The sequence below is a fragment of the Neophocaena asiaeorientalis genome, unplaced genomic scaffold (genome assembly GCF_003031525.2).
Source record: "Neophocaena asiaeorientalis asiaeorientalis breed wild unplaced genomic scaffold, Neophocaena_asiaeorientalis_V1.1 scaffold91, whole genome shotgun sequence".
Classification (NCBI taxonomy): Eukaryota; Metazoa; Chordata; class Mammalia; order Artiodactyla; family Phocoenidae; genus Neophocaena; species Neophocaena asiaeorientalis.
Window position 1 is genome coordinate 1,483,578 of NW_020173198.1, and position 25,889 is coordinate 1,509,466.

General features: G+C 46.8%; 1 protein-coding gene across 2 annotated transcripts in view; it reads right to left on the reverse strand.

The window, feature by feature from the left end:
* The window catches only part of ITGAL (integrin subunit alpha L), a 41,050-nt gene extending 17,151 nt beyond the window's left edge, over positions 1–23,899 (reverse strand). The window contains exons 1-18 of one of the 2 annotated variants that reach the window (XM_024744664.1): positions 23,718–23,899; positions 22,542–22,644; positions 21,828–21,922; positions 21,651–21,718; positions 19,560–19,677; positions 19,305–19,435; positions 17,811–17,956; positions 14,186–14,318; positions 13,876–14,026; positions 10,389–10,462; positions 10,175–10,307; positions 5,900–6,051; positions 5,427–5,564; positions 4,833–5,030; positions 4,559–4,689; positions 2,644–2,804; positions 2,387–2,538; positions 469–558 (exon numbers count right to left, since the gene is read on the reverse strand). In XM_024744664.1, the coding sequence (XP_024600432.1) occupies positions 469–558; positions 2,387–2,538; positions 2,644–2,804; positions 4,559–4,689; positions 4,833–5,030; positions 5,427–5,564; positions 5,900–6,051; positions 10,175–10,307; positions 10,389–10,462; positions 13,876–14,026; positions 14,186–14,318; positions 17,811–17,956; positions 19,305–19,435; positions 19,560–19,677; positions 21,651–21,718; positions 21,828–21,922; positions 22,542–22,644; positions 23,718–23,772 (2,229 nt within the window). In that variant the 5' untranslated portion in view covers positions 23,773–23,899. The remainder of the gene's footprint in view (positions 1–468; positions 559–2,386; positions 2,539–2,643; positions 2,805–4,558; positions 4,690–4,832; positions 5,031–5,426; positions 5,565–5,899; positions 6,052–10,174; positions 10,308–10,388; positions 10,463–13,875; positions 14,027–14,185; positions 14,319–17,810; positions 17,957–19,304; positions 19,436–19,559; positions 19,678–21,650; positions 21,719–21,827; positions 21,923–22,541; positions 22,645–23,717) is intronic. The other variant, XM_024744665.1, reaches the window with a different exon arrangement.
* Positions 23,900–25,889: the final 1,990 nt, after the last annotated feature.

Genomic DNA, 25,889 nt, shown 5'->3' on the forward strand with positions numbered 1-25,889 from the left:
ACAAGGGCACCCCAATTAGGCTTTGAGGGAAATACCTGCCCTCAACGGAATACCCTTGGGCGAGAAGGCTAATTAGGATACCCTGTCCTTCCACAGATAAGGGATGGTCCTAGGCTTTCTGATGTTCTCTCCCTGTAATTTGCATCTGTTAGTATTCGCCCAGGTTAGAAGCCTAATGAGGTCTGAAGCTGATGCACAGAGGGACGCATGGAAGGGGCCGTGCCCTGGGAAGTCCATCCATTATTTCTTCCTCTTGAGAGCCCCCAGAGCCTCCACCTACCCTGGTCCTCCATCTTCCCAATCCCAGTTTTCCAAATTTCTCTTAAATACAAACTCCCATAGACTCCTTTCTGCTTAAGTAAGCATATTTCATTTCTATTGTTTGAAGCCAATGTAATACAGTCCTGCCAAGTTGAATTTCTATTCTCCCTTATTTCCTATCAGTTTCTCCAGCTAATCTCTTCTTACCGCACTTTGGTCCCTCGGTGTCCCTTCTTCCTCCCACAGAGAGTAATTTAGGGAGACATTGATGGGAGAGATGAGGTCTTGAGTGCACACCTGAGGGCAATAAGAATACACCCTATGTCATGAGTTTAACCTTTACCACACTTCCAGTTAAAGGCACAACTTGTCCATACTTTATAAAGGATGAAATTCCAGTAGCTAGTTGTCTGAGACCTTACCAGGAGTGGAAGTATGTTTACTATACATCAGGTGTTTATAATATGCCCAGCTTGCTTCTCAGTACGAGTGTTCATCCCTCAGCCCCAATCCCAAGGCAGACATCAGTCATCAACCACGGCACTTTTCCCCACTGAGTCCTAACAGAAGTCCCTGAATCTTTGTCAAACTCCTCTAGGCAACCATTATCAAAGTTTGCACAAGAAAAGAATACTCTAGAATAAGTAGAATATCCCAGTTCCTTGACAACAGGGGTGGGTCTCAGTCTTTTATGTTATTACCAGTGCCTGACACTTTGGAGACGCTCACTTTGGAGGACTTTTTGTCCTCACTTAAAGTTTCCCCCAATTCGAAGAGGTAGGCATTATTATCCCCACATTAGAGATGAGGAAAATGAGGTGTAAAAAGGTGACACAATTTTCCTAAGGACTAGAACTGGGAGGTGAACCCAGATCTGTCCAACTCCCAAGTCTAAAGTCTTTCCATCATGTCACAGTGCCTCTTCTCTGGCAAATTTATGTTTAAAATTTCCAAATCTTGTAATGCGGGTTACGGGTGTGAGGAGGCAGAGAGGCTCTGAATGAAATGAGATCGTGAGCTGATCATTGTTGAAAATGGGTGATGGCTGTTTGGCGGTTCATTAAACTCTTTTTCTACTTTTGTATGTCTGAAATTTCCCATAATAAAAACTTGAAAACAAACTTCAAAATCTTATACTGAGTATACCAATCACGTATTCAGTCTCTTATGAAATATTTGAGGCCAGAATAAAATTTAATATCAATCTTATTTCATACAGAACAGGTATAAGCAAACGGAATTTGGGTATTTTGGCAGTTATCTAAACTAACAAGAACTTAAAAAAATTATTTCTGGGATGGATTTTTAAAAAAAATATACATTTATTTATTTATTTCTGGCTGCATTGGGTCCTTGTGGCTGCGTGCAGGCTTTCTCTAGCTGTGGCAAGCGGGGGGCTACTCTTTGTGCGGTGCGCGGGCTTCTCATTGCAGTGGCTTCTCTTGTTTTGGAGCATAGGCTCTAGGCACTCAGGCTTCAGTAGTTGGGGCACTCGGGCTCAGTAGTTGTGGTGCATGGGCTTAGTTGCTCCGCAGCATGTGGGATCCTCCTGGACCAGGGCTTGAACCCATGTCCCCTGCATTGGCAGGTGGATTCTTAACCACTGTGCCACCAGGGAAGCCCTGGGATGGATGTTAATAATAAAACACCCACACGGCAAATGAAGATACCGAGTGCCGCAACTAAGACCTGGTGCAGCCAAATAAATAAATATGTAAATAATAATAATGAAAAATGACCACGTGTACCTGGCAAATAGTGACACACCACCGTCCCTGAATATTCCATAGGACCGAATATTCTGTGGCCATTAAAAATAATCTGAAAACTGGGCTGCAGCATTAATATATGATGTGTGAAAAGAGTAGCGAAGAAATGGTAAGTACTTTACAATTGTAATCATGTTTAAAATGCCTATGGATGTGGATTAAGGACTAGAAGAAAATATGCTGAAGGTATTGTTACTACTGTGATACAGAAGAGGAAACAGTAGGACCAGGAGATCAAGGTGACCTGTGACCTGTGCTGGACAGCGATGGAGCCGAGCCTGGCACTGGGGCTGCCTCCCGCTGTGGTCAGCTCGTCCACCCCTTCCCTCCCCTGAGCAGCCTTGCTGGCTCCTTACCGGGAAGTGGAACCAGAACCCAGTGCAGGACTTGACTGGGGTGACAGCTGTGTTCCTGCTGAGCTCATGTTTCCCTTCTGGGAACACCCCCCGGCTTCTGGTCCGATGGCCATCCAGCTGCAGAGTGTAAGTGAGGTTGGCAACCAGGTGCCCTGGGCAGGGTGGAAAGGCAAGAGTTGAATGATGGCGGATCCTGGGGCTGTGAGCCTAGATTTGGGGCAGGCAGCTGCGCTGGGAAGCAGGAAGGCAGCGCTGACCTTTGAACTGGGAGATGAGAGACTTGACCTGGAAACAGACTGTGATGTTAACGCCTTCCTTCTTCTTGTCGCTGGAGGAATGCGAGCACTCGACTTCATGCACTGGGATCTCGGCCGGGGAGAAGGACACGGTTGTGATGATATCCACCACAGGCCGGGAGCTTCAGGGAAGGAAACAACCAACGCTCTCCCTCGGCCTCAACTGCCATCCCCAGCCAGACCTGGGGCTCCAGCTAGCAGAGTCCAGAGGACTCCCCTTCCCTAAAGCAGACCTCAATGTCACTGTCTCTTTGCAACGAAAATAATAATGATAATTCCTTAGGGCTCCCCATAATGATAAATCTTCCTAGCAGCCTTCTGACCCATTTGTCACACAGAAGAATGAGCTTTTAAAAAGAAAAGTCGGGACTTCCCTGGTGGTGCAGTGGTTAAGAATCCGCCTGCCAATGCAGGGGACACGGGTTTGAGCCCTGGTCCGGGAAGATCCCACATGCTGCGGAGCAACTACGCCCGTGCGCCACAACTACTGAGCCCGCGTGCCACAACTACTGAGCCCGCACGCTTAGAGCCTGTGCTCCGCAACAAGAGAAGCCACCGCAATGAGAAGCTCGTGTGCCTCAACGAAGAGTAGCCCCCGCTTGTCACAACTAAAGAAAGCCGGCACGCAGCAACGAAGACACAACGCAGCTAAAAATAAAAATGAATGAATGAATGAATTTATAAAAAGAAAAGTCAGGGAATTCCCTGGTGGTCTAGTGGTTAGGACTCTGAGCTTTCACTGCCAAGGCCCAGGTTCGATCCCTGGTCAGGGAACAAAGATATTGAGCTTCCATGCCAGTAGCCTTTCAAGGATGCCCCATGGTATTCAGAATAAAATCTAAACTTTTCACTGTCTGTGCCATACCATCTGCCTCTCCAGTCTTCTTTTTTTTTTTTGGCCGCGCTGGTTCTTAGTTGTGGCACCTGGGATCTTCAGTGCCGCGTGCGGGGGGGATATTTAGTTGCGGCATGTGGGGTCCAGTTCCCTGCCAGGGATTGAACCTGGGCCCCTTGCACTGGGAGCACGGAGTCTTACCCACTGGACCACCAGGGAAGTCCCTCCTCTCCAGTCTCACCTCCTACCACACTGACCCTATTTCCGTGCCTTGAACACGTCACACTTTTGCCTGCCTTACAGCCTTGGCACCTCCTGGGCTTTCGACATGGAAAGCTCTTACCCCAGATTTCTGCAAGCCTGGCTCTTTCTCATCTTTCAAGTCCCAGTTCCTCAGAAAGGCCTTTCTTGGCCACCCAGTCTATAGTAGGTCTCCCCTGCTATTCTCTCTCACAGAACCCTGCTCACGTCCCTCATGGCACTTATCACAATTGTAATGATCTATTTATTTGCTTTACTTTTTTATTGTATGTTTCCCCACACATACACTGTAGCCAATGCCTTGTTTCATATTGAAGACAGTATCTAGTCACTAGATGACGTTACATGAGGCTTCCAGTGACTCTAAGATCTGGGTCAGGCAGGAAATGCCATCACCATTTCAAAGATGAAGAAACTGAGGTCTTGGGCTTCCCTGGTGGCGTAGTGGTTGAGAGTCTGCCTGCCGATGCAGGGGAGACGGGTTCGTGCCCCGGTCTGGGAAGATCCCACATGCCGCAGAGCGGCTGGTCCCGTGAGCCATGGCCGCTGAGCCTGCACGTCCGGAGCCTGTGCTCCGCAACGGGAGAGGCCACAACAGTGAGAGGCCCGCGTACCACAAAAAAAGAAAAAAAAAAAAGGAGAACCAAACTCACAGGGTTGAGCTGAGGACCAAATGCGCCGATGCTGATAAGCATTTAGCACGATGTCTAGTACATCGTAACTGCTGAAAGGATGAGGACTGAAATCATCCCCAGGTAGGACTCAGGAGTCCCATCTTACCTCAGCACGATCACCTGGCTCTCAGCCCCTACAGCCACATCTACCAGGCCGTCCCCGCCAAGGTCCTTCACCCCGTGGATGGAGCGTCCAAACCATCGAATTCCTGGAAGCATCCGGGTCCCTTCTATCCGCTGAGACCAAGAGAGAAATTCATGCTAAGCTGGGGAGAGGATGGGCGGAAGGGTGGGAAGAGTCGGGCTGAGGAGTGGGGCTGGGGCTTGGTGGCTGCCAGCTGCCTGGGAATGGGTTCTGATTGGCAGGCGGGGTACCTCACCTGACTGGGCCAGGGGCTCAGCCCCGCCTGCTGCCCATTGAAGATGTACACAGCCCCCTGCTCTTCCAGAGGGGCTCCCACGGCCACGTCCGTCAGCTCATCCCCATTGATGTCCGTCAGGGCAGCGATGACTGCTCCAAATCGCCCAAGGGGGTAGCCGGGATCCCCGTGCAGCTCTGAGACCATGGCGAACCCCAGCTGGGAAGGAGCAAGGCAACAGGTCCCACCTCAGTCACTCAGCACTAACCACTGGACCTCCAGGGAACTCCCCACCTTTGTTATCTGTGTGACTTTGTGCCTTTGGAAAGTTGCCCAGCCTTGCTGAGCTGCGACGTTCCCATTTGTAAAATAAAGCTCATAGTATCCCAGAAGGTGATTATGAAAATCAAACGAGGTATCCTATATATAAAAAGTTTGGCACTGGGCCTTGCACACATTTTTACCCACCTCCGCATATTTGCTATCGTTTGTCGTTGTTCTAAAGGTCTGATTAATACAGGATCAGGCAGGGAAAGGCTTTCAGAATAACTGAGACCTGAGAAGGCATGGGAGTCTCTTTCTCCCACATCCTCCACGCATTGTCCTGGTCCCCACCTTTTTTCTCTGGTAGATAAACACCCGGCCTCCTCTCTGCTCGCCATAGAACAGGGGGGCTCCAACCAGCAGCAGCTCTGTCTCCCCATCTTGGTCCACGTCAACGCCACACAGCTCGCCGCCAAAATAAGAGCCAATCTGCAGGGAGAGGAAGACGTTTGAGGAAGAAACCTAGAGCAGGACACCTCCCTCCCCATCAAGTGCACCTTATCCGTCCTACTCTAAGCTCTCAAATGAAGGTCCAAGTCCTGGATCCCACTTAGAGCCCGTATGAATTCAGACAAGTTGGGATCTTAAGTTGGCAAGTGGGGATGACAAGGCTAACCTCAGAGGCTTTGCAGGGGAACAAATGTGACAGTGCTGGGCACGCGGCGAGTGCTCAGCAAGTGCATGCGTGTTCGGAAGACAGCAGGAAGCATAACTAGTGTCACTCCAACCCCCTCTTGGGCGGACGCCCCTGCAATCACGCTCACCTGGGTCCCATCTATTTTCTGGATTTGGCTCCAACGTTCTCCGCCCTTTGGCTCTTGGAACAGCAACACCCGTCCCACGTGCTGGTATCGGGGGGCTCCAGCTGCCAGCAGCGACGTGGTCCGTCGGGAGGGCAGCCAGGTCACCGTGTAGCCTGAGGAGAGAGCGAGCGTGGGGCTTGGAGTTAGGAACACAATGGCTGCTGAACGAAGGTAAAACCCCGGGGGAAAGGCGGCGGAGACCCTGGGAAGCTGGGTTAGCAGCAAAGATGCATCGAGACGGCCAGAAGACCTTCTCCCGAGAAGAGCAGCCACGTGCTCCGAGGAGTACAAATCCTGCCGTCAGGGTCCAAGCCTGCATTTCTCGAACTGTGGACAACACGCATGCGCAGGACTAAGCGGCCGCGTACTGCAGGGTAAACATCTTCCTGAGGCTCGGTTCACCTAAGGGTTTATAAAGGAGACTATCTTCTTTTTAAAGAGTAAAATGAAATGGAATATATTAGTAAGAAGAAGGCAAAGTTTGCACGAAGATTAAAAATAAAGCAGCAGATGCCTCAAGACTGCCAGCCTGCCCTGTTTCAGACTTGGCAACCCCTACACTGCATGACCCAACTTCTTAAAACCAATCTCTTTATAGGTGATAGATAGATAGATAGGAAAAAGAGAGAAAAAGAATTATGCATCTATATAGAGATACAGATACAGATATACATATAGATCTATCCTATGGGCTTTGTTTCTCTGGAGAATCCTGACTGATAAAATAATATATACATATGTATGTTATTCTTTACATATATATGTATATATATATATATAAAGAGAGATAAACAAATGTGGCAAATGTTAACAACTGATAAATCTAGGTGAAGGGTATATGGATATTCATTGTACTATTAACTTTTCTCAAAGTGTGAAAATTTTTGCAGAAAAATTTGGTAGAAAAGATTAAAGATGCATTTCAATGAAAAAGCTTGGTAAGGTAGTACGACTCAGTCAGCATGGAGACACAGCCTAATAAAAATACTGAAATTTAAACATAAGGAGTGGTGGACTTCCCTGGTGGCACGGTGGTTAAGAATCCACCTGCCAATATAGGAAACACGGACGGGTTCGAGCCCTGGTCCAGGAAGATCCCACATGCTGAGGAGCAACTAAGCCCATGCACCACAACTACTGAGCCCGTGCTCCGCAACAAGGGAAGCCACCACAATGAGAAGCCCGCACACCACAGCAAAGAGTAGACCCCGCTCGCCGCAACTAGAGAAAGCACGTGCGCAGCAACGAAGACCCAATGCAGGCAAAAATTAATTAATTAATTAATTTTAAAAAAACCCATAAGGAGTGGTGATTGTACAGCACAGAGAATATAGCCAATATTTTATAATAACTATAAATGGAGCATAATATATAAAACTCTTGAACCACTATCTTGTACACCTGAAACAAACATGTTATTGTCAATCAACTATACCTCAAGAAAAAAAAAAAAGCAGGAGACTTGAAAACATCTCTGCTTCAAGATATCACTGAGGTTATCTACATACTTCACAACTCCTGTGGTTGAGGTTCCCTGCCCTCTGTTCCTACACTGATGAAACGCTGGAGGAAATGCCGCAGGAAATTGGACCAGGGATTGGGCGGGAGCCAGGAGCCACCTCCCAGGAATGCTCTGAAGATGACCCAATTTGAACTTCTTTGTTTATTTGTTTTGAATTCATTTTTATTGGAGTACAGTTGATTTGCAATGTTAGGTTAGTTTCTACTGTACAGCAAAATGAATCAGTTATACAGTTATATATATACATATACAGTTATATATATATATATACATATTTATATATACATATATCCACTTTTTTAGATTCTTTTCCCATATAGGTCATTGCAGAGCACTGAGTAGAGGTCCCTGTGCTATACAGTAGGTCCTTATTAGTTATCTATTCTATATGTAGTAGTGTGTATATGTCAGTCCCAATCTCCCAATTTATCCCTCCTCCGCATGACCTTCTTTGCTCAGAGCAGTTGAAAGTGAATGAAAAAAACAGATGTCCGAGACTCTATAGCCCATGAGGGGAAGGGTGAAGAGGCTGAATACTCTCCTGCTTCTTCATGTCTATTCCTGAAGTACAAGGGTTAAGAAATTGCCCTTTGAAATCAGAGAGACAAGGTTTTAATCCGAGTATTACTTCTTCCTGGCTGTATAATCTCGAGTAAATTACTTCCTGTGTCTGAGCCTCAGCCTTCTCGTCTAAAAAAAACAACCTGGGACAATACCAACCTTATAGGGGGGTTTTGAGGATTAAATAAGACCGTGGATGTAAAATGCTCAGCACCATGTTAGTGAGATCTGAACTAAGATCTGAAGGATAGTAGCATAGTAGGCAATCAAGATTATATTTACTTCTACATGTACACAACACACACATACATCTGTGTGTGTGTATATAGTGGTATGGGTGCCTAACTGGAGATTCAACTTTGGGTTATTTCTTCTTATTCAGTGAGCAAATTTGCCAGCTATTTTGCAGTACAGTCATCTCTACGTATCCGCAGGGAATTGGTTCCAGGACCTGCCCCGATACCAAAATCCACCACAGACGCTCAAAGTCCCACAACTGGCCTTTGGTATCCCCGGCTTCCAAATCTGGGGATTCAACCAACCATGGATCATAAACGTGGAACCCGCAGCTGCAGAGGGCCAACTGGACACTGAAGAACAGAAAACCACCTTGAAGGCAGTAGTGTAGGTGCTGCAGTGTAAGGGCAGTGGTTACTAAGCACAGATGTGGGGCTGGACCACCTACTAGTCTATGACCCTGGAGAAGTCATTTAAAGTCTCCTGGGCTCAGTTTCTTCATCTGTAAAATACAGATGATAAAAAATACCTACTTACAGGGTTGTTGGGAGGATACAATGAGATAAAAATAAGTTAATATGTGCCATGCGCTTAGAACAGTGCCTGGCACGTAATACTTGCTCAGTAAAGAAAAAGAAAAGGAAAACAAGGAAAAAATCAGAGGGCAGTCTCCCTTAGAAGAGTAAGAGTAGAGGCACGATGAATAGCACCAATTTTCCCAAGGAAAGTATTTAATAAGATCTTGTGTTTTGAAAGTTTAATAATAATCTTTGTGTACTGAGCCCACCCCCAGCCAAGGGTCATGGGTGAGGCAGGGTGGAGGGTGGTGGTTCTAGATCTATGAGGAGGTAGAACCTGGAAGCACTCCTATGCCAGGGCTCCTGGAGTCAGTTCGTGCCTTGAGACAGGCTGACTCTTTGAATGTGAACTAGAAGAGCTATAACCCCAAGTGCAAGGGTGAGGCCGTTCTGCTCCTGAGACTGGCATCGGCTTGGATGGACAGCATCCCCAGGACTGTGCAGGACAAGACACCACGAGGCAGAGAGAAGCAACAGCAGTTGGTGGATTGACCAGCCTCGTTTCCTCTGTGCTTGGTATCTGAGAACTCTTGAGACTGAACCAACCCTGGAGTTCCTGGACAATTCAAGGGGAGGAAGCCTCATGGAGGAGGGGCTGGTCCTCCCACCGATGAGGCAGGTTGTTTTAAAGTGGACTCGGGATTTAATTTATAGGTATAACTGAGTAACGACACAGAGAAGTCGTTGCCACTGAAAAAAGTTTCTCACTCACAGCTCCCCAAAGCAGGTGCCACAGCAGGCCATGCAGGGCGACACGGGAGAAGCCCCAGGGTGGAAGGAGCAAGGGGAGAATGGCCCAGAGCTGTTACTGCAGTTTCAGTGGGAAGAAATGAGGGAGGCAAGGCAAGTTGGAGCAAGTTTAGGACTGGACGGTTTGAATGATGTTGGCAGGCTCTGGGCTATAGAGGTGGTCTTCAGTTATCTAGTACCTGGGCCTGGGGTGATTTACGTCAGGGTGGATAGTGGCCTGGTGTGTGAAAGTTAGATAAAAGGGTGGTTGGGACGCAGTGTCTGGATTGGCCAGTTGGCCTATGGAAGGCCTGCTCCCGGGCAAGTTGTTTTCTACCGGTAGGAATTAGCTGATCCTGGGAGGAGCAGTCTCTCCAGGATTAGCAAGGCCACACGATGTCAAAGCATATAAGGTACAGAAAATAAAAACATGATTAATACACAGGTGAAGGGTTAGGAAGGGAAAAGTGAAGACTATTAGAACCATATTTAAGCTGAGTTTGTTCATGTTGTTGCTTAATTGCTTTCATTATTATTTTGAAAGTCAATCTGAGTGACTCCCTGGTTCCCCAAAGCTGAAAGAACCCAGCAGAAAAGAGAAGTACTCACCCAAATATCCTGCCCTCACTTCTGGTGTCAATGGTTCATTCCCAACAAATGTATCACCCCGCAGGTCTGTCTTCAGATCGAGAAAGCCCCCAGCCCAGTCCTTGGCTCCAGCGGCCCCTACAATGCCATGGTCCTGCCCAGGGAGGGAGATGAGTGCGGGTCAGCTGCATTCCCACCACATCCCTCAGCCGGTAGTGTCAGGCCCTCCACTCACCCTGCTGAGATCCGCGCTGATCCCGCTGGAGGACAGCTCCATGTTGAAGGATGTCAGGTCCTGTTTGCTTGTGCCTGAGGGACGAGGTAGGGAGAATGGGCCGAGACCCAAGGAGCAGTGAAAACAGTGATGCTCAAGAAAGGACTGAGGAAAACAACACAGCATCTACCCGTAGGCAAGGTAGAAAGAGCATGAACTTTTTTTTTTTGGCAGCTCTGTGCAGCTTATGGGATTTTAGTTCCCCCACCAGGGATTGAACCCGGGGCCCTGGCAGTGAGAGTGCCAAGTCCTAACAACTGGACTGCCAGGGAATTCCCAAGAGCATGAACCTTAGCGTCAGACGGGGAAGCGACTTATGCCCTGAGTCTCCCACGACTCTCCACGCGCCCCAGTTATGGATATTCCGTTCCCCGACTCAGCACGTCTAAGAGGCAGATCTTGATTTCTGCTTCTACTCAGGCTTCCCCTCTTCAATGAATAGCACCCCACACCCACCTAGTGACTCACGCTAAAAGCCCCGGAAACAACCTTGATTCTTCCCTTTTTCCTCCACTCTACCTCCAACACATGACCAAATCACGATAGTTCTACCTGCAAAACACATCTGCCCACTTCTGTGAATCGTCTGTGTCACCACCACACTGGCCCAAGCCATCCTCCTCTTGTGTCTGACTAAGGCAGGGGCTTGCTAATTTGGTCTCTTTGACTTCATTCTTTTCTTTTTTTTAAAAAAAATTAAATGTATTTTTTTTTGGCCATGCTGCACAGCACATGGGTTATTAGTTCCCTGACCAGGAATCAAACCCGTGCGCGCTACAGTGGAAGTGCCGAGTCCTAACCACCGGACCGCCAGGGAAGCCCCTTTGACTTCATTCTTCCTCTTTCTATGCCTTTTTTCACAGAGCAAGTTGTGTACTCTTTTTTAAAAATGTACATCAGACCTCATCTTTCCCTTTCTTAAAACCCTTCGTAACTTCTCACTGGTCTGAAGACTAAAATCCAAACTCATGAGGAGCTGGGAGGCCCCTGCCTTCCTCTCCAAACTTCTGTCTCCCTTACTCCCCACACTGCTATTACACTGACCTTTTTTCCTGTTCCTCCAGCACACCGAGCCCTGCCCCATCTCCTGGCCTTTGCACTTGATCTGCTCTCTGACTATAATGCCCTTTGCCCACACTTCTCCCATGGCTGTCTGATTCTCATCTTTCATGCCTCAGCTCAAAAGTTATCTCAGTGAATTTTACCTCACTTTAAAAAAAAGCACCTCACGGGATTTCCCTGGTGGTCTAGTGGTTAGGATTCTGGGCTTTCACTGCTGGCTCAGGTTCGATCCCTGGTCAGGGAACTGAGATCCCGCAAGCTGCGCGGCGCGGCCCCAAAAAAATTGCATCTCAGAAAGGCCTTTCTTGAAAAGCTTATTTAAAGTGGCTTCTTCCAATTAAATCTGTCTTATCACTTTACTCATTTTCTTTATAGCACTTGCCACAAGCTTGAATCATCCTGTGTGTTTACTGACTTTCTTTATCCAACCTGAATATGAGTTCTATGTCGGCAATATCCCTGCCAGTCTGAGTCACAGTGCCTGCTCCATGGTTGTTGCCAGCATGAATAAATAATACCACCAGCCTTGCAAGGATACTGAGAAGAACCGATTCAATGATATAGATAAAGTGCCTGGTACCTGTAAGCTTTCAAGAGCCGTAGCAATTATTATGAAGATTTGTTCATCCACTGAAGAAACATTTAGAGTCACTAAATATTTGGTGCCAGGGATACGGGGGTGGGAAAGCAGGCACAATACTTGTCACTAAACCTCTCAGTTTAGTGTGGGAGACAGACACCTAATAGAGAGCTCTTTTTTTTTAATTTATTTTTTTGACTGCGTCAGGTCTTAGCTGTGGCATGTGGGATCTTCTGTTGCCGTGCTCTGGCTTAGTTGCCCTGCGGCATGTGGGATCTTAGTTCCCTGACCAGGGATCGAAACCACATCCCCTGCATTAGAAGGCGGATGCTTAACCACTGGACCACCAGGGAAGTCCCCTAATAGAGAGTTCTAATACAATATATGTCACAGGGAATGTACAGTGGTTAAAGCAGCACACGGGAACCCAGACTTGGGATCAGCGAGAACTTATCAGAGGGAATGACATCTAAACTATGATCTGAAGGATGAGTAAGGGCAGGGAAGGATAGAGGATAAGAGCTATGATTTATCAAGAGTCTACAAGGTACCAAGCACTTTGCTGAGCAGTCATTAGGGCTTGAATTGTGTTCCCTGAAGAAAAGATGTCTAAGTCCTAACCCCTAGTGCCTCAGAATGTGAGCTTATTTCGAAATAGGGTCTTTTCAGAGGTAATCAAGTTAAAATGAGGTCATTAGGGTGGGCCCTGATCCAATCTGACTGGTGTCCTTATTAAAAGGGGCAATTTGGACACAGAGGGACAGACACAGAGAGAAGATGATGGGTAAACACACAGGGAGAAGACGGCCAGGCGACCAGAGTGATGCAGCTACAAGTCAAGGAACACCAAGGACTGTTAGCAAACACCAGAAATTAGAAGAGGCAGGGAAGGATTCTCTCCGAAACCATCACAAGGAGCATGGCCCTGTCAAACCTTTAATTCTAACTTCTAGCCTCCAGAACTGCAAGACAACACATTTCTCTTGCTTTTTAATTTTTTTTAATTTTCATTTCTCTTGCTTTAAGCCACCTAGTTTTTGGTACTTTGTTACAGCAGCCCTAGGAAATGAATACAGCAGTTAAACCTTACAACCCTCTGAGACTGGTATCACTATCCTCCTTTAACAGAGAACAATGAGGCTCGGAGAGGGAAAGTGACCTGGCTAAGGTCACACAGCACAGGCAGAGTGAATTCTTGAGCAGGTCTGCCTGGTCCCTTTAAATAAAATCCATTGCCTCTTCAAGTGAACTGAACACCAAGGCTGTGTCCTAGTGAAGGGGCTTCCTGGGGGAATCAGGTACCTTTCAGCAGACTAAGCTACCTGGGGAAATACTCTCCCATAGGCAGTCCTCCATCTGGCGACTACAATCAAACCTTCTCTTATTCTGGGCCAAAGAAGAGGGCCTGTGGGCTCCTTGCACTTGGCCCCTGCCTGCTTGCCTGTCTTAAATAATTTGAGGCCCAGGACAAGTGACAATGAGGGAGCTGAGTGAGGAGAGGAAGGGATTATAGCCATTCTACAGGGCTCAGCTGATGCCTACAAGATATAGGTCAGCTCGGGGACCCATCCTGGACCAGGCTGAGCTTCAAGAGGAAGACAGACTTTCAGAGGGAAATAGAGGCTGCTCCTAAATCACCCTCCCTTAAATTCCTACCTGAGGTCTTTTAACCGGAGAGCTCTTAACACAGTGACAGACGCTCTGTAAGCTCCAGTGATGATTATTCCGCGTGTCCTTAGTCTAATGTCCCAGGTGAGGTTCTGTATACATCCCCCTGAACCCTCTCTTCCAGGGTCTGCCACTCACCTTCAATGACATAGATCTTTTTTTGCAGCTCGGTGAATAGATCTTTCAGCTTCTCAAATGTGTCCAGAATCTTTACAAACTCCTCCGCAGGTTTTGAGGCAAATTCATGGAGTGTCTCCTGACTTTCCTTGGTCTTAAAATACTTTCCAATCTGGAAGAAATGAAGAGTGAAGAGCTAGCATCCCCAGAATGGCAGACCAATTTTCTGTTATTTTCACAAGACCCTGGCCCCAGGGAGAAAAGGAGTGGGGTTCAGGAATAGGAGAGGGAAGATGGGTCGTAAGAAGAAGCAGGGACCTGGAGCCCGTACCCCAATGATGTAACGGATGATGTCTTTGGCCACGTCAATGTTGGCTTTGTCAGTGGCTTCCCCATCAGTGATGATGATAAGCACTTTGGTGGCATCTGGCCGGGCCCCCAGCTCTTGCCGGAACACCTTGGTCCTGTGTCCAGGAAGGAGGGGATGTGAGAGACTCCCCGCAAATCACCTAAGGTCTCCCTCTTACCCTGCTCATTAAGTCACTGTCCTGCTGATTATGCCAAATCCCTTCTCACAATTCCCAGACAGCTATTCCCAGCCTTCAAAGCTCTCCTCTGAACCTCCTTCCTCACCCTGGTTGCCATATCCCTCCTTCTGGACCAGTGGTCTTCAACTGAATCCTGGGCAGCCACAAGGCTGTCCCAGAGTCTGTGGGCAGTGAGGGGAAACTCTGGGCTTCCTACTCTTCGTTTCAACCACGTGGCAACTACCCTTTAATCAGTTAGATATGCTGGTGATCTAGGTGAGATTCCAGTGGAAGGATGGGCTCCATGGCAGAAGGAAATTGGAAAGCCACTCTTCTAGAGAAAGCTCATGTAACACCCCCTTCTGCCTCCCCTACCATTGCCAGGCTACTTGTACATCTCTGCTGCAGCAAATCTCCTAGGTAGTCAAAGAGACTTGTTTCTGTGTCAATTTTTCCCCAAACCAGATTTGCTGCTGTATCTCTGGCTCCTGACTCAGAGTAGGTGCTCAGTGCACGTGACAGAAGAGAAAGAAGGAAGGAGTGAATTCTGGACAGGCCGAGGCTCCAAATTCCTGCCCTGCCCACAGCCTCCTTCTGAAGCAAGACAGGCTGCCCACAGCTTCCACTGGGACAGCCGCTCTATTTGAACATCCTCCCCTCCTCACCCCACAGTTAACCAAAGATGGACAATTAATCCAAGAGCAGCCAGTCCACAACCCCTGACTTATGGCATGACCTGTACTGGGAACAGAAGCTGAACGTCACCTGGAGAGGCCACAGTGGGAGGTGAACAGATACAGAGAAGAGGGCGGGAGAGCTACTTGGAAGCTGCCACAGACAGAGGAACCTGATGGGCGGGGTCAAAACCACATCTTGTTCTATCTCAGATGCAAATGTTTCCCCAACTTCCATCCACCTGGACATGGCCTATCATGGATCCTCCTCATGGATTTCCACACTGGTTTAAACAACTATCATCTCTCATCTGGATTTTTCAGTGTCTGCAAACTGGCATCCCTGTTTCCACCCTTGCCCCTTCCACAGTCTAATATTAACCCTGCAGCCAGGGGGATCCTTTTAAAAACATAAATCAGATTATGACTCCTTTGATCAAAACCACCAATGGGGCTTCCCTGGTGGCGCAGTGGTTGGGAGTCCGCCTGCCGATGCAGGGGACACGGGTTCGTGCCCCGGTCCGGGAGGAGAGGATCCCACATGCCGCGGAGCGGCTGGGCCCGTGAGCCATGGCCGCTGAGCCTGCGCGTCCGGAGCCTGTGCTCCACAACGGGAGAGGCCACAAAAGTGAGAGGACCATGTACAGCAAAAAAAAAAAAAAAAAAAACCACCAATGATTCTCATCTCACTCAGAGGAAAAGCCAAAGTCCTCATTAGAGCCTCATCCAGACTTCGATGGTCTCTCTGACTTCATCTCCTGCTACTTGAACTCATCACTTACTTCTTTCCAGCCACACTGGTGTCCTGGTTCTTCTGTGAACATCCCAAGCATGGGATCAGGGCCTCTGCTGTTCCCTCTACCTGGAACGGTCTTCCTTCAGGTATCCACATGGCCTGCTTCCTCACCTCCAACAAGTCTTTGCTCAGATGTAACCTTCCCTGATCTTCCCATTGAACATTGCTTTATTTTTCTTTGTAAAACTTACATCTTCTACTATATGATCCAATTTACTTATTTATCCTATTTATTACATTTCTCTCCCCTACTAGAATGTTAAGCTCCAGGAGGGCAGAGACTTTTCTTTGTTTCATTCACTGTTAATTACTAGCACCTAGAAAATGGCAAACAAAAACCTGCAGACCAGAGCCAGCCCACAGCTTGTTTTTGTATGGTCTCTGGGCTAAAAATGGTTTTTATATTTTTGTTTTTAAAGAGTTACAAAAACAAAGAAGAATATGCAACAGATAACTGTTATGTGGCCACAAAAGTCTAAAATAGTACTATCTGGCCCCTTATAGAAAAAAATCTGCCAAGTCCTGACCTGGAACACTGCCTGGCACACAGCCAGATGGTCAAGAATTATTTATGAAATACATTTCCATGATCGCTTCTTTTTGTTCTCACAGTTGACACCTTCTGGGGTATCTTCCCATCCTGTGGGGACCCAGTTCTCTAAGAACTGCCCCCTTCCCAATGGAGGTGGGACCCCTGAATCCATGTGACTCTACGTCATGAAGTAGAACAAGGCCTTAGCTGGGTTGACCCATGGACACACAATCTAGGCTCAGCCAATCAGATTTCCTCTCCTGGAGGCTAGAATTCAGGTTGTTCACCTGAATTGAGGAACTGAGGCTGCCATTTTTTCAGTGGACATTGTTTGATCATGTACCCACCAGAGCCATCTACAGAGAGAAGAATGAAGTAGACATGACAGGTCAAGTAAGCCCCAGAAGAAAAGAGCTGGAAACACATGCAGAGTCTTGAGATACGTCACATGCATGTTTAACTTATGCAAATACATGCTTGGCAAAGAAATATAAATGAAAAATACAAGTGTAATAGAACAGGAGATCCTTTCTGCTATTTCACTCAATCTGAGCGTATGCCCCGGGGGAGCATGAGATAGGAGATGTAATTCTCTTATTCCCCAAAGTGGTCTCAGTTTCCATGGCCACTCTAATGTTTAAATACAGGTATTAAAAAATACACAATATGGTCCTTTAACACAGTCCAACTACATTCATCTAGGCCTCAATTTAAACACAGTAATCTGATCCAACTCTGGGTTAGTAGGTTTAGAAAATCAGGATATGCTAGTTTCCAATATGGGACTTGGATATATTGACTCTGATGAACAATTCAAAGAATAATTCAAAAATAACTTGACTCTCTGAGATTTGTATTCATACACTGACTTCAAAAGCTGATCCCCAACTAACGTGTGACTCTACCGTGGCTGCCATCATTCACAATCTCTTTTCAAGTTCTGGTTCTAATCCCTCATGAGGCCTGGAAATACTCTCTGTCCCAAAGGTTCATGAGCTATCCCTGCATCCTCTCATGAATTCCACTTTGGGATTTAGTTGGTGTAGAGTCCTGTCATAATCAAAAGAACCCCGGAATTCCCTAGTGGTCCAGTGGTTAGGAGTCTGTGCTTTCACTGCCCAGGGCCTGGTTTCAGTCCCTGGTTGGGGAACTGAGATCCCACAATCCACATGGCGTGGCCAAAAATAAATATAAAAATAAAAAATAATCAAAAGAACCTGGACTATAACACAATATTGTAAGTCAACTATATACTTCAATAATAATAAGAATAATAAAGAACCTGGAATAAAATTGCTCCAGTAGAATGCTTACAATAACCTGCCCCTTGCTGAACCCACCTGTTGAGTTCCTACACCCTGCAACTTGAAGAAGCTAGCACGCACAAAACAACCGACGGATGGGCTCTCTCACAGAAGGGAACTCACGCGACATAGTTGATGGCACCAAAGGTGTTGGTCAACAGGCGCATGTGTTTGACTTTGGCAAGAAGAATATCAGGGTCCTTCCAGTTAACATAATCCAAGAAAGTAAATTCTGTTTTGTAGTTTGAGGAAAACTGAACAGCCGCAAACTAGAAAAAGGAAAGAAGACAAAAAATGTCGTTACATAGTCCTTCCCACTTGTTTGCTCCAATCTCTACATTTTTTTATAAGTTTATTTTATTTTATAAATTTATTTATTTATTTCTGGCTGTGTTGGGTCTTCATTGCTGCGCTTAGGCTTTCTCTACTTGTGGCAAGCGGGGGCTACTCTTCGTTGTGGTGTGCAGGCTTCTCATTGTGGTGGCTTCTCCTGTTGCAGAGCACGGGCTCTAGGCGCGCAGGCTTCAGTAGTTGTGGTGCGTGGGCTTAGTTGCTCCGCAGCATGTGGGATCTTCCCGGACCAGGGCTCGAACCCGTGTCCCCTGCATTGGCAGGTGGATTCTTAACCACTGCACCACCAGGGAAGTCCCACCCATCTCTACTTCTTTTTTTTTGCAATATGCGGGCCTCTCACTGTTGTGGCCTCTCCCGTTGCGGAGCACAGGCTCCAGACGCGCAGGCCCAGTGGCCATGGCTCACGGGCCCAGCTGCTCCACGGCTTGTGGGATCCTCCCGGACCGGGGCACGAACCCGTGTCCCCTGCATTGGCAGGCGGACTCTCAACCACTGCACCACCAGGGAAGCCCTCTACTTCTTATCCAGGACCTGGGCAACCCAACTCCACATTCCTGCCTTGAATCATTCTTTTGTTTTGTTTTTTAGGTCACACCTCTCGGCATGCGGGATCTTGGTTCCCTGACCAAGGATGGAACCCATGCCCCCTGCAGTGGAAGCATGGATTCACCAGGGAAGTCCCTCGAGTCATTCTTTTGAAAGTGAGGCTGTATATAAACAAACACAGAAACAAATCAACCTGGAACCCGTTATGGAGTGCTGTCTGCTGGGCTCCGGTTCTCTGGGTTCTGCCTACCTCACCAATAGAGATGGTTCCCAGCAACCATATTTCTGCTGAGTGACCCTGCTAAATAAGATACAGTTGGCTGGGACTGAGGTGAGGCCAGTCAGAATCTCTCCTCTGAGAAACTGGAATTTGCAGAGGGAGGGGTTGCTTGAGAGGAAGACTGGAAAAAAAACAACAACAAAAAACAAAAAACACCTCCTGAAACTTTAACATGTGAACTTGGGAGCTTTCCACAGGCCCATGTGATCCAAAGAAGCTGAGAGCCAGTCTACAGAGAGAAAGAGAAAGAGAGAAGGAAGCCAAAGCCAAAAAAAACCAGAAATGAGAATTAGGGAGAATTCTGGAAGCAAAGGTCCAGTAATAGCCATGCCCTTAGGTTCTAGAGACAACTTGTACTAAATTTTCCCTTTATGCCCTTAGCTAGCTCAGGTAGGCATCTATTGCTTACAACCAGGAATCCTAACTAATATATTTACCTGGTAGGAAGAGTTGCTGAGTTTCTTCATCACATCCTTCATGAAGTCCAGAATTTTCTGAAATTCATCTTGCTGCAAGCTCCTTGAGCCATCAAACAGAAATACCAAGTCTACGTTGCCCTTTATACATTCTACAGAGGCCAGACACAGAGGGACTTGGTAAAGAGTCTCTGGGGGTTGGCCTGCCCATGCCAGTTCCCATGTATGGGCAACCACTTGGAGGTATTTTTACCCACTGGATCCCCCGTTCCTTACCCTGATAACCAGGGTGCCCTTGCAGCACCGGACCACTCAGATTCTGGCGGAAGAGGTAACATAGGCCACTTAGATAGATGTTCTGGTCACATGTCCGAGACAGCCCAGGGTCACAGGCCTGAAGGAATCAAAGATTTTTAAAAAGGTTGGGGCTTCCTCTTGCTGTGTGTCTTTAGGGCATCCTCAACCAAGAACAAAAGCCTTCAGGGTCATCATCCCCCGACCTCATTCCCATCATCCAACTGGTTACTAAGGCAAGGTAATTCGGCCTCCAGGTATCTTGTATCAGTCTCTCCATCCCCACTACCAATGTTATATGCCAACGGATGCTCACTGCCTATAGGACAAAGTCGAAACTCCTTAGTCTGGCATTCATATAGTTCACAGTAGGCACTATCCAAACCCATCCCCTTCTGTTTCCAATTACACATTCTGTGTTTAAGCCAAATCAAATGACTCCCTATTCCCAGAATATACAATGATGTTTCTTTCATTTATGACTATCTTTCCTGCCAGACTGTACTTTCTTGAAAGTCAGGGCTCATGTCATGGTCATCTTTGCATCTCACTCCCCTTCCCCCGTCAGGACCAGCACAATGCCAGGCATGTAAGAGTAGCTAAGTAATCAAGCTCCAATTAAATACTGGATAACTGTTTCACTCGCTTAGCCTTCTATTTCTTATATACCTGTGTCAGAAGGATGCTGCTGGGATGAACTGTAAAGAGTAATGGACTTGTAATCAAATAGGAATTATATTCAAATCCTGGCTCTACCTCTTTAAAACCATGTGACCTTGACCAGGTCTTTTAACCCCTTTGGTCCTGTTTCCTCATGTGTGAAATCTGTATACTGATCCCTATCTCACCTGAGTGTCTTGAGGATTAAAAGAGATAAGGCAGTGTTTCCCAAACTTTAGGCGTTTGTGTACCAGCTCACAATTTCTGTCATATGGGCATATCATCCACACTATTATTAATATTTCATTTAACTAAAATTTACTTTTTTTAAAAAAATTGAAGTATAGTTGATTTACAATGTTGTGTTAGTTTTTGGAGTACAGCAAAGTGATTCAGCTATATATATATATATATATATACATTCTTTTTCATATTTTCTTTTCCATTATGGTTTACGACAGGATATTAAATATAGTTCCCTGTGCTATACTATAGGGCCTTATTGGGGGAGGGAGGATGGAGGAGGGAAGGATTGGGAGTTTGGGATTAGCAGATGCAAACTATTATATATAGGCTGGATAAACAAGGTCATACTGTACGGCACAGGGAACTATATTCAATATCCTGTGATAAACCATAATGCAAAAGAATGTGAAAAAGAACATATGTATAACTGGGTCACTATGCTGTATAGCAGAAATTGACACAACGTTGTAAATCAATTATACTTCAATAAAATTAAAAACAAAAGCAAGACACAAAAAACAAAACCCAAGAGGAACTTGTTTAAAATTTACTGTTTTAAACTTTAGCCCCATCCTATGCAATGCGGGCCAAGAAATCATGAATTTAACGTACCTGTCGAATATTTTTTCTAATAAGCCATTAAATAAATATATGACTATTAAAACATTAAAAGTGGTGTACCACCACAAATCACCTTGTATGTTAACGGTCACAGATATTGTATATTTGGAAAAAACACTGAGATAACTAAGATCTCAAAAATAGCTGACTGATAGATGGCTGTCAATAAACACTGACTGAATCTGAATCTTTCTGATGCCTATAATCTTCTATAGCACGGGTCCCCACCCCCTCGGTCCGCTACCCTTCTGGGGCCTGTTAAGAACTGGGCCTCACAGCAGGAGGCGAGCGGCGGCAAGTAAGCAAGCAAACCTTCATCTGCCTCTCCCCGTGGCTTCCCTTCACCGCCTGTACCATCCCCCATCCCCACCCCACCCCAAGCCCGGTCAGTGGAAAAACTGTCTTCCACGAAACCAGTCCCTGGTGCCAAAAAGGTTGGGGACCGCTGTTCTATAGGATCTTTAATCCATTTTTTTCTTTCCTTTGTCTCCCTTTCCTAGCATCAATCTTCACAGGCGCTGATATCACACTGTACAGAGCTCTTACCAAAAGGCTGTCACTTGTGGGGTCTGTCGCCAAGGTCATTCCCAAGTACTTGGAGGTATAGTTGGAACCTGCAGGCACCAGAAGATTGGTCTGGAGGGACTTAGGCAATCCAGGTGTGATGGGGCCAGCCTCGATTTCCCGATACCATTCCTCCCGGCTCCCAAATCAGTTACTCACTACTCAGTCTGACTGGCAAGCAGTGTCCAGTGCCTGGGTGGCACTGATAGAGGTTTCCCATGTTGTTCCCCTCACCTGGAGCTCCCACGACAACCCTGATGAGAAATCGCATCTGTGAGATGGAGTTGCCCAGGCCTTTACCCCCCCACTCCTACCTATTAAGGGGGTTTGGACCCCCCACAAGATATCTCAAAGCAATTCAGCCACTCCTCTTCTGGGTGACTCCTCAGCCCCCATCTCGTCCCTATTGAATCCCAGGTAAATAATCCGATGTGACAGAATTCTAGAAAGTTAAGGGTCTTTTCCATTTACAGTCCAGAAAAACAGAGGCCCAGAGAATGATCTGCTAGAACGTCACAATACGAGTTCATTTAATCAGCCAACAATTCAAAAGTCGTTTATGGCTTACCTGCTATGTGCTAGGCTGTGGTATGTACTAGGGAGGGGTGGGGATTAGAGAGAAAAACCAAATCTGCCATCAAGGAGCTCACTGTCTAGTCTGGGAAAGAGTCTGGAATCTAGGAAGTGTGGCAAAGTGTTCTAGGGGTTGTGATACATATCCCCTTCTATTAGGCACTTATAAGGTGCTTTAATGATGGATAGTCCTCATCCTACTATCTGATGGCCTTGCTCCTGTTGCTTGGGTCCCACCACGGACTCCTCAAAACCAGAAGGTCCTGGCCAGGGCAGGGAGGACCTGCGGCGACAGCTCACCCATTTCCAACCTGCAAGACGCGGTATCCAAAATGCCTCCCGGCGTCTGGGATGGAGAAGTTTTGCACGTGTCGCACATCCAGGTTGTAGCTCCAGGCTGGGGCTGAGGGAGACCGGGACCAGGTCAGCCGCTTCCGACCAGGGACACCCCACGACCACCTCAGAGCGGCGGGCGTTGATTGGCCGCAACCCACGTGCCCCCAGTAGGCGGCCTCACCCGCAAAGACCTCGCTTCCTTCTCCCCAGGCCACCCACACCCCGGGCACGGCTGGCAGCCCATTTCCTGGACTCCAGGAAGTGTGAAAGCAATTCCCTACTACCCAGAGCTCTGGCAGCGCCAGGGCCTGGGGAGGACACACAACTTCCCGATTGGCCCATCAGCAAAGAAGGAAGGATGAGAAGGCGGAGGCCCCTAAGAGAGGAGCAGTCCGAAGGGCCCCCCCCAACCCGAGGCCGTGGGGATGCCCCAAGGCAGGGTGTATCTCCCCACACACACCCACTTCTCCCCTGGGCTTGGGGCCCCGTCGCCCTGAAATCTCAGATAATTAGCCTCAGGCTCCCTCCCCGTGAAAGTTCAAGATCCCCTGATCCTGGGAAGCTGCCTCCTCACTCTTGTACTGCTCCCTGCCTCCCCACCCCACCACGGACCAGTCTCTGCCATAACCATTAGATCTCAAATTCCCCCATCACATCCCCCACCTAAGCCCCAGACTGTCATTTTTGGCCTTGCTTTCCTTCCAGGCCTCAGGCTCATTTCACATCTTAAGATGTCAGAGATGCTGGCCCTACCATTTGTTCGGATGAAGAGACTGAGGCCCAAAAAGGGGGAAGGGACTTGCCTAAGATGGCAAAGAGAGGTAGAACCATGGGTAGGACCAGATCCTAGACCAGCTGTCCATACCCATTAACCGTCCCCCTTTTTTAAGGGCCCACTGCCCCATCTCTCACTGCTGCCACCTTTGTCTCCCTTTTCTGTCTTTTCCTTCAGACCTTGCCTATACTCTGGACTCTGACTTTCTTTCTTTCCTCCCTTCTTCCTCCAGAATTCCTGGGCCCCACGTTACCTATGGCCAATCCCACACTTAAAACAGCTGCTCATTTACTCTGGTTCCACAAAGCCCTGCAGTTTCCCTGGTCACAGACACATGTCCCCTCCCCTCCCCGCCTCTTGCCTACCAAAGAGAAAAGGCCCAGACAGCAGCAGCCTCGTCACCAGGATGCAGGAATTCATCTTTCAAGGGGCTGGAGGGACCCGACCTAGGTGCAGTCTCAGAGGGCTTTTGGGGTTTACTGGCAACCTAGACAGGGTGAAAGAGGGAAATGATAACGCCTCAGGGCCTCTTGCAGTGGAAATTTCTCACAGAGGCGCCAGGCTGGTGACACTGCACTGGGGGAGAGAGGGTTGTGCCTGGAGGGGTTGTGAAACCGCACGGGTTCAGAGAGGAAGTATAAGCAGGTTAAAGACACTTCCTGTGCCTGCTTGCATTTTCTTATCATCCATAGTAGTGCTGCCCGAGAGCTGCTGTGTCTCAATCCTTCACCAGCACACAAACTTAAGATTTGTTAAAGCTCGGTGGAGGATTTGTTAAAGCTCAGATGAGCTGTGGTACAACCGTAATGGAATGCTATGTAGCCACAGAAAAGGAGGACTGAAAAAAAATAAGATGGGGGGGGGAAGAATGATATAGCTTTCTCTTGATGTTGAAAGATGCCCATGATACACTCACCATCGAAGAAAAAAACAAGTTACAGAACAGTATATTTAATAATTCGTTTGGAGTCTAAAACACAAACAAAAAATAATAGTTTCCACAGAATGGGAGATATATGATTTGCAAGTCATCTGTTACGGGACTTGTATCCAGAATATATAAAGAACTCTTGTGGGACTTCCCTGGTGGTCCAGTGGTTAGGACTCTGCACTTCCCCTATAGGGGTCGCGGGTTCCATCCCTGGTCAGGGAACTAAGATCCCACATGCTGTGCAGCACTGCCAAAAAAGGAAAAAAACAACAATGACAAAACAAAACAGAATATCTAAAGAACTCATCTAACTCAATGGTAAAAAGACAACCCAGTTTTCAAGTGGGCAAAGAATTTAAATAGACTTTTCTCCAAAACAGTATATAAAATGGCCACTCAGTACACGAAAATGTTCAACATTATTAGTCATTAGAGGAATACAAATCAAAACCAAAAGATACCACTTCACACCCACGAGGACGGCTAGAATAAGAAAGAAAGAAACTAAGTGTTCGTGAGAATGTGGAGAAATGGGAACTCTTGTACTTTGCCAGTGGGAATTTAAGCTGGTGCAGCTACTGTGGAAAACAGTTTGACAGTTCCTCAAAAAAGTTAAACATAGTTTCCATATGACCTAGCGATTCCTAGGTCTAGACCCAAAAGAATTGAAAACATGTTCACAAAAAAACTTATACACGAGTGCTCATAACAGAATTATTCATATTAGCCAAAGACTGGAAACGATGCAAATGTCTACCAACTGATGAATGGATAAACAAAATGTGGTCTATTCATACAGTGGAATGTTATTCAGTCATTAAAAAAAGAATGGAGTATTGGTACATTCTACAATGTTTGTCCATGTAGAATGTTTGTACATTCTACAATGTTTGTCCATGGACAAACCTTGAAAACCATGCTAAGTGAAACAAGTCAGGCACAAAAGGTCAGATATGGTATGATTGCGTTTACATGAAATGTCCAGAATAGGCAAATCTATAGAGACAGAAAATAGATGAGTGGTTGTCAGGGCGGGGGGAGTGGAGAATGTGGAGTGACTGCCCTTGGGTATAGAGATTTTTTTTGGAGTGATGAAATGTTCTGGAATTAGATAGTGGTGATGGTTGCACAATTTTCTGAATATATTTTTAAAAAACACTAAATGGTATGTGATTTATATCTGGAAAAAAAAGAAAGATAAATGGAAGTTGAAATTACGGGTGTGTTTGTAAAAAAAAATCTGAAAGGACACACAACCAAACTCTAAACAGTGATTACCTCTGCAGAATATGGATTACACATTTCTGCATTATCTGGAAGAGGGTGTATAACTTGGGTAATTAAAAAAAATAAAAATATTAAAAGCACAACAGAATAGAGGAAGTGTATTCGTTTATGGGAAAGCAATACTGATACACTTCTTATTCTCTCTGTTGTGAGGAAATCCTGCTCAACCTGCAAGGCCACTTCCAGTGTCACTGCCCTGGAGAAGGCTTTTGCAGTCAGATTACCCATAATCTACCGCCAGGCAGTTACAACTTGACAAGCTGGCTCTTGTTAATTAGATGATATTAAACAGTCTTTTTCAAATTCAGTTAAAATCAGA